The 9,006-nt window shown below is 44.8% G+C and overlaps 1 protein-coding gene across 3 annotated transcripts in view; it reads left to right on the top strand.

Annotated features, from left to right (window-relative positions):
* KIF2A (kinesin family member 2A) overlaps positions 1 to 9,006 on the top strand; it is a 93,325-nt gene that overhangs the window by 80,150 nt on the left and 4,169 nt on the right. For all 3 annotated transcript variants that reach the window (XM_077816913.1, XM_077816910.1, XM_077816911.1), the window contains one exon: positions 8,323 to 8,458. In XM_077816913.1, coding sequence (XP_077673039.1) covers positions 8,323 to 8,458 — 136 coding nt within the window. The remainder of the gene's footprint in view (positions 1 to 8,322; positions 8,459 to 9,006) is intronic.

Consider the following 9,006-nt stretch of genomic DNA (forward strand, 5'->3'; position numbering starts at 1 on the left):
CCCTGCCCATTCTGGCTAATACCTATTGATGGACCTATTCTCCATGAATTTATCTAGTTCTTTTTTTGAACTATGTTGTAGTCTTGGCCTTCACAACATCCTCTGGCAAGGAGCTCCACAGGTTGACTGTGCATTGTGTGAAAAAATACTTCCTTTTGTTTGTTTTAAACCTGCTGCCTGTTAACTTCATTTGGTGACCCCTAGTTCTTGTGTTTATGAGAAGGAGTAAATAGCACTTCCTTATTTACTTTCTCTACACTAGTCATGATTTTACAGACCTCAATCATATCCCCCCTTAGTCATCTCTTTTCCATTCTGAAAAGTCTGAGTTTTATTAATCTCTCCTCACACAGAAGCCGTTCCATACCCCTAATAATTTTTGTTGTCCTTTTCTGAACCTTTTCCAATTCCAATATATCTTTTTTTGAGATGGGGCGACCACATCTGCGTGCAGTATTCAGGATGTGGGCGTACCATGGATTTATATAGAGGCAATATGATATTTTCTGTCTTATTATCTATCTTTTTCTGAATGACAGGTTTCAGAGTAACAGCCATGTTAGTCTGTATTCGCAAAAAGAAAAGGAGTACTTGTGGCACCTTAGAGACTAACCAATTTATTTGAGCATGAGCTTTCGTGAGCTACAGCTCACTTCATCGGATGCATACCGTGGAAACTGCAGCAGACATTATATACACACAGAGATCATGAAACAATACCTCCTCCCACCCCACTGTCCTGCTGGTAATAGCTTATCTAAAGTGATCATCAAGTTGGGCCATTTCCAGCACAAATCCAGGTTTTCTCACCGCCCCACCCCCATACACACACAGATTCACTCTCCTGCTGGTAATAGCTCATCCAAAGTGAGCACTCTCCCTACAATGTGCATGGTAATCAAGGTGGGCCATTTCCAGCACAAATCCAGGTTTTCTAACCCCCCCACCCCCATACACACACAAACTCACTCTCCTGCTGGTAATAGCTCATCCAAAGTGACCACTCTCCCTACAATGTGCATGGTAATCAAGGTGGGCCATTTCCAGCACAAATCCAGGCTTTCTCAGCCCCCCCCCTTTCCCGGGGACACACACACACAAACTCACTCTCCTGCTGGCAATAGCTCATCCAAACTGACCACTCTCCAAGTTTAAATCTAAGTTTAACCAGAACGTCTGGGGGAAGGGGGGTAGGAAAAAACAAGGGGAAATAGGCTACCTTGCACAATGACTTAGCCACTCCCAGTCTCTATTTAAGCCTAAATTTATAGTATCCAATTTGCAAATGAATTCCAATTCAGCAGTTTCTCGCTGGAGTCTGGATTTGAAGTTTTTTTGTTGTAAGATAGCGACCTTCATGTCTGTGACTGCGTCACCAGAGAGATTGAAGTGTTCTCCGACTGGTTTATGAATGTTATAATTCTTGACATCTGATTTGTGTCCATTTATTCTTTTACGTAGAGACTGTCCAGTTTGACCAATGTACATGGCAGAGGGGCATTGCTGGCACATGATGGCATATATCACATTGGTGGATGTGCAGGTGAACGAGCCTCTGATAGTGTGGCTGATGTTATTAGGCCCTGTGATGGTGTCCCCTGAATAGATATGTGGGCACAGTTGGCAACGGGCTTTGTTGCAAGGATAAGTTCCTGGGTTAGTGGTTCTGTTGTGTGGTATGTGGTTGTTGGTGAGTATTTGCTTCAGGTTGCGGAGCTGTCTGTATGCAAGGACTGGCCTGTCTCCCAAGATTTGTGAGAGTGTTGGGTCATCCTTCAGGATAGGTTGTAGATCCTTAATAATGCGTTGGAGGGGTTTTAGTTGGGGGCTGAAGGTGATGGCTAGTGGCGTTCTGTTATTTTCTTTGTTAGGCCTGTCCTGTAGTAGGTGACTTCTGGGAACTCTTCTGGCTCTATCAATCTGTTTCTTCACTTCCGCAGGTGGGTATTGTAGTTGTAAGAAAGCTTGACAGAGATCTTGTAGTTGTTTGTCTCTGTCTGAGGGGTTGGAGCAAATGCGGTTGTATCGCAGAGCTTGGCTGTAGACGATGGATCGTGTGGTGTGGTCAGGGTGAAAGCTGGAGGCGTGTAGGTAGGAATAGCAGTCAGTAGGTTTCCGGTATAGGGTGGTGTTTATGTGACCATTGTTTATTAGCACTGTAGTGTCCAGGAAGTGGATCTCTTGTGTGGACTGGACCAGGCTGAGGTTGATGGTGGGATGGAAGTTTGTTGAAATCATGGTGGAAAGCCTCAAGGGCTTCTTTTCCATGGGTCCAGATGATGATGATGTCATCAATATAGCGCAAGTAGGACACCATCCTGGCCACTATGGATGTAGAAGCCCTCTACACCAACATTCCACACAAAGATGGACTACAAGCCGTCAAGAACACTATCCCCGATAATGTCACGGCTAACCTGGTGGCTGAACTTTGTGACTTTGTCCTTACCCATAACTATTTTACATTTGGGGACAATGTATACCTTCAGATCAGCGGCACTGCTATGGGTACCCGCATGGCCCCACAGTATGCCAACATTTTTATGGCTGATTTAGAACAACGCTTACTCAGCTCTTGTCCCCTAAAGCCCCTACTCTACTTGCGCTATATTGATGACATCTTCATCATCTGGACCCATGGAAAAGAAGCCCTTGAGGAATTCCACCATGATTTCAACAATTTCCATCCCACCATCAACCTCAGCCTGGGTCCAGTCCACACAAGAGATCCACTTCCTGGACACTACAGTGCTAATAAACAATGGTCACATAAACACCACCCTATACCGGAAACCTACTGACTGCTATTCCTACCTGCATGCCTCCAGCTTTCACCCTGACCACACCACACGATCCATCGTCTACAGCCAAGATCTGTGATACAACTGCATTTGCTCCAACCCCTCAGACAGAGACAAACACCTACAAGATCTCTGTCAAGCTTTCTTACAACTACAATACCCACCTGCGGAAGTGAAGAAACAGATTGATAGAGCCAGAAGAGTTCCCAGAAGTCACCTACTACAGGACAGGCCTAACAAAGAAAATAACAGAACGCCACTAGCCATCACCTTCAGCCCCCAACTAAAACCCCTCCAACGCATTATTAAGGATCTACAACCTATCCTGAAGGATGACCCAACACTCTCACAAATCTTGGGAGACAGGCCAGTCCTTGCATACAGACAGCCCCGCAACCTGAAGCAAATACTCACCAACAACCACATACCACACAACAGAACCACTAACCCAGGAACTTATCCTTGCAACAAAGCCCGTTGCAAACTGCCCACATATCTATTCAGGGGACACCATCACAGGGCCTAATAACATCAGCCACACTATCAGAGGCTCGTTCACCTGCACATCCACCAATGTGATATATGCTATCATGTGCCAGCAATGCCCCTCTGCCATGTACATTGGTCAAACTGGACAGTCTCTACGTAAAAGAATAAATGGACACAAATCAGATGTCAAGAATTATAACATTCATAAACCAGTCGGAGAACACTTCAATCTCTCTGGTGACGCAGTCACAGACATGAAGGTCGCTATCTTACAACAAAAAAACTTCAAATCCAGACTCCAGCGAGAAACTGCTGAATTGGAATTCATTTGCAAATTGGATACTATTAATTTAGGCTTAAATAGAGACTGGGAGTGGCTAAGTCATTGTGCAAGGTAGCCTATTTCCCCTTGTTTTTAACTACCTCCCCCTCCCCCCCCCCCCCCAGACGTTCTGGTTAAACTTAGATTTAAACTTGGAGAGTGGTCAGTTTGGATGAGCTATTGCCAGCAGGAGAGTGAGTTTGTGTGTCCCCGGAAAAGGGGGGGTGGGGGTGAGAGAGCCTGGATTTGTGCTGGAAATGGCCCACCTTGATTACCATGCACATTGTAGGGAGAGTGGTCACTTTGGATGAGCTATTACCAGCAGGAGAGTGAGTTTGTGTGTGTGGTTTTTGGAGAGGGGTGAGGGGGTGAGAGAACCTGGATTTGTGCTGGAAATGGCCCACCTTGATGATCGCTTTAGATAAGCTATTACCAGCAGGACAGTGGGGTGGGAGGAGGTATTGTTTCATGATCTCTGTGTGTATATAATGTCTGCTGCAGTTTCCACGGTATGCATCCGATGAAGTGAGCTGTAGCTCACGAAAGCTCATGCTCAAATAAATTGGTTAGTCTCTCTGGGTGCCACAAGTACTCCTTTTCCTTTTCTGAATGATGCGCAACATTCTGTTTGCTTTTTTGGCTGCTGCTGCACATTGAGTGGCTATTTTCAGAGAAGGGGAGGGATAGCTCAGTGGTTTGAGCATTGGCCTGCTAAACCCAGGGTTGTGAGTTCAATCCTTGAGGGAGCCATTTAGGGATCTGGGGCAAAAACTGGGGATTGGTCCTGCTTTGAGCAGGGGGTTGGACCCTGGGGTCCCTTCCAACCCTGATATTCTATGACTCCAAGATCTCTTTCTTGAGTGGTAACAACTAATTTAGACTCCATCATTTTATATGTATAGTTGGGATTATGTTTTCCAATGTGTATTACTTTGCATTTATCAACTTTGAATTTCATCTGCCATTTTGTTATCCGGTTGCCCAGTTTGTGAGATACAAAACTGCTCAAGATAGTTATCTTTGGATCATCTGCAGAGGACCTAGATCTAGGGTGACCATATTTCTCTAAACTGAAACTGGCATTGTTGCTCGTCACCCGTGCCCCCGCAAATGTTTTTCCGCACCCCCAGTGAGCCAAGTAACAGAGATCGGGGCAGAGGGAAGAGAAATGGATACGGAAGTCAGGCTTACTGGCCTGTAACTGCCAGGATCACCTCTGGAGCCCTTTTCAAAAATTGGCGTCTCATTAGCTACCCTCCAGTCATTGGGTACAGAAGCTTATTTAAATGATAGGTTACAGACTACAATTAGTAGTTCTAAAATTTCACATTTGAGTTCCTTCAGAACTCTTGGGTGAATACCATCTGGTCCTGGTGACTTATTACTGTTTAGTTTATCAATTTGTTCCAAAACATCTTCTAATAACACCTCAATCTGGGACAGTTCCGCAGATTGCCACCTAAAAAGAATGGCTCAGGTTTGGGAATCTCCCTCACATCCTCAGTCGTGAAGACGATGCAAACAGTTCATTTAGTTTCTCTGCAATGGCCTTATTGTCCTTGAGTGCTCCTTTAGCATTTCGATCATCCAGTGGCCCTACTCGTTGTTTAGCAGGCTTCCTGCTTCTGATGCACTTCACATTTTTTTGGTATTACTTTCTGAGTTTTTGGCTAGCTGTTCTTCAAATTATTTTTGGCCTTCGTAATTATATTTTTATACTTCATTTGCCAGAGTTTATGCTCCTTTCTGTTTTCCTCTCTAGGATTTAACTTCCACTTTTTAGAGGATGTCTTTTTGCCTCTCATTGCTTCTTTTACTTTGTTGGCTAGCCATGGTGGCACTTTTTGGTTCTCTTACTATGTTTTTAATTTACGGTATACGTTTAAGTTGAGCCTCAGTTATGGTGTCTTTAAAAAGTTTCCATGCAGCTTGCAGAGATTTAACTTTTTGCGCGGTATCTTTTAATTTCTGTGTCACTAACTTCCTCATTTTTATATAGTGCCCATTTCTGAAATTAAATGCTACAGTGTTGGGCTGCTGTGGTATTTTCCCCGCCACAGGGACGTTAAATTTAATAAACAGGGATGGTCACTATTACCAAGCAGTCCAGCTATATTCACCTCTTGGACCAGATCCTGTGCTCGACTTCGGACTAAATCAAGAATTGCCTCTCCTCTTGCGGGTTCCAGGATTAGCTGCTCCAAGAAGCAGTCATTTACAGTGTCAAGAAACTTTATCTCTGCATCCCATCCTGAGGTGACATGTACCCAGTCAGTATGGGAATAGTTGAAATCCACCATTATTATTGAGTTTTTTATTTTTATAGCCTCTCTAATATCCCTGAGCATTTCACAGTCACTATCACCATCCTGGTCAGGTGGTCGGTAATATATCCCTACTTCTATATTCTTATTATTAGAGCATGAAATTACTATCCATAAAGATTCTGTGGCACAGTTTGGTTCATTTTAGATTTTTACTTCATTTGATTCTACGCTTTCTTTCACATGTAGTGCCACTCCCCCACCAGCATGACCTGTTCTGTCCTTCCAGTATATTTTGTATCCTGGTATTACTGTGTCCCATTGATCATCCTTATTCTACCAAGTTTCTGTGATGCCTAGTATATCAATATCCTCATTTAATACGAGGCACTCTAGTTCACTCATTTTATTATTTAGACTTCTAGCATTGGTATATAAGCACTTTAAAAACTTGTCACTTTTAGCTGTCTGCCATTACATGATATAATTGAATGGGACTTTTTTTCATTTGACTGTTTCTTATCAGATCCTACCTGTATTTTATCATCTTCCATCCTCTCCTTCTTTCTAGGACATAGAATCTCCATTAATAGATCCTCCCCTAAGCGATGTCTCTTTCCAGACCATGTGCTCCTCTTCACCTGTCGGCTTTCCCCCAGCCCTTAGTTTAAAAACTGCTCAATGACCTTTTTAATTTCAAGTGCCAGCAGTCTGGTTCCATTTTGGTTTAGGTGGAGCCCATTCTTCCTGTATAGGCTCCCCCTTTCCCAAAAGTTTCCCCAGTTCCTAATAAATCTAAACCCCTCGTCCCTACACCATCATCTCATCAACGCATGAAGACCCTGCAGTTCTGCCTGTCTAACTGGCCCTGCATGTGGAACTGGAAGCATTTCAGAGAATGCTACCATGGAGATCCTGAACTTGAGTCTCTTACCTAAGAGCCTAAATTTGGCCTCCAGGACCTCTTTTCTATCTTTCTCTATGTCATTAGTACCTACATGTACTATGACCACTGGCTCCTCCCCAGCACTACACGTAAGTCTATCTAGATGTCTCGAGAGATCCACAACCTTTGCACCAGGCAGGGAAGTCACCATGCAGTTCTCCTTATCATTGCAAACCCAGCTGTCTGTTTCTAATGATCAAATCACACATTACTAATATCTGTCTCTTCCTAATAACTGGAGTTCCCTCCCCCAGAGAGGTATCCTCAGTGCGAGAGGATACCACACCATCATCTGGAAGGGGAGGGTCCCAACTATGGGATCGATTCCCTCTGCTCCAGTTGGATGTTCTGCTTCACTGAGACTTTCATCCTCCTCAACAGCACAGAGGCTGTCAGACTGGGGACAGGGCCATTCTACTGTGTCCCAGAAAGTGTCATGTGTACCTCTCTGTCTCCCTGAGCTCCTCCAGTTCAGCTACTCTGGTCTCCAGAGCCTGTACATGGTCTCTGAGGGCCAGGAGCGCCTTTCACTGAATGCACACATATACCACCTACCCATAGGGAAGATAATCACACATGCTGCATTGGGTGCAATGAACTGGGTAGCCCCAACTCCATTGCTGGACTTCTGCCTGCAGTATCTTTTTACTCCTGAAGCTTGTTCCCTGCTTGATGTTTCATTTTTATTGGGGGGTGTTTTTGACTCTAAGTTTAAAGAATGTTACGTTTATTTAGCCCAGCCCCCCCACGCTTCCCTTCTAAACTTCCTCGCAAAACTCCCGTTAGCTGCTCCTGTTTGCTGTCTCCCTTGGTAACTCAAGTTACAGGCCCCCTGCCTGCGGCTGAAGCTCTTGGGCTTCGGCTTTGCCTCCCTGCCCAAGGTGTTGGGACTCAGGTGGGCTCAGGCTTCGGTCCCCTCTCCTGGGGTTGTGTAGCAATTTTTGTTGTCAGAAGGGGGTCGTGGTGCAATGAAGTTTGAGAACCCCTGATGTAGGGGAATAGAGCTGTTGTAGTGGCTCCTATGGCACAAGCCCCTCCCACAAAGCTTGCTTGTCCTCCTTCTCAGGGTGTCAGAATGGTCCCTTGGAGTTGTGGGCAACCAACATGTACTTGCATTAGCAGTCTCGCTCAGTGCATGGTGTCCTTATATCAGGGCTACAAAGGTGGCATAAAGCAGAGATTTTTTCCCCCCTGTCTGCGGCTATGCTGAGTGCTCCAGACTGTAGCAGAGAACTGGGGCTAGTATCTTTGGCCGTTCCTGACACAGTCATTGGAATGAAGGAAGCATGTATAAAACATTAGAAACCTAGTTTTGCTACATAGAAAACAAAAATTCAGATACTGAAGTAAATTCGTGTTACAGTTCATGAAATTGTTTATCTAGTAAAAGGGTATAACTAGCTTTGGGAAAGCAGAAAGACTTCGTGAATTCAACTGTCTGCCTTCAAACCTGTCTCGTGGCTAATGCATTCAGCTGTTGTGCATCTCTTGTCTTTTCAGGAATCTATTCGATGGTTGGAAGATGAAAAAGCTCTTCTAGAGATGACTGAAGAAGTAGATTATGATGTGGATTCTTATGCTACACAACTTGAAGCAATCCTAGAACAAAAAATTGACATTCTGACTGAACTCCGAGGTAAGGCTGTGTTTTTTGTCCATTTATGGGTCTACCAGATTAACAGCTGTGAAAATCGCATCACGGACAGTGGAATTTGGTCTCTCCCATGAAATGTGGCCTCCGGTCACTCAGCTCTGAAGGCAGAGTGGAAAGTGAGAGCTTCTGGCCAGGTGTCCATCTTTGAAGACAGTGTCGCCGTCAGCAGCAGCCGAGCAGTAAGGGTGGCAATACTGTGACCCCGTAATAAGCTTGCAACTCTCTGTGATGGGTTGCCCCCCCTTCAAGATGCCACCTGATGTGCTGAGATACCACTGAGCCCGCTTGTTCTGCCAGCATGGGCCCCCTTTAACCTGTCTTGCTGAGCCAGGCTCTTAAATCTCCTCTAGCATACATACACACAGGCAGGGCCACACACAGCTGCAGAAAGACACAGACATAGAGTTCTGGGAAGACTCATCTTAAGGGATTTACCGCAGCACTCAGGTGTCCACCTCCCTTGAAGTGCAGACCCAAAAGTATATTGACTTGTGCTGTAGAGAAATGTATACAACGTAAGCTGATAAATT

This window comes from Eretmochelys imbricata, chromosome 5 (genome assembly GCF_965152235.1).
Source record: "Eretmochelys imbricata isolate rEreImb1 chromosome 5, rEreImb1.hap1, whole genome shotgun sequence".
NCBI classification, from domain to species: domain Eukaryota; kingdom Metazoa; phylum Chordata; order Testudines; family Cheloniidae; genus Eretmochelys; species Eretmochelys imbricata.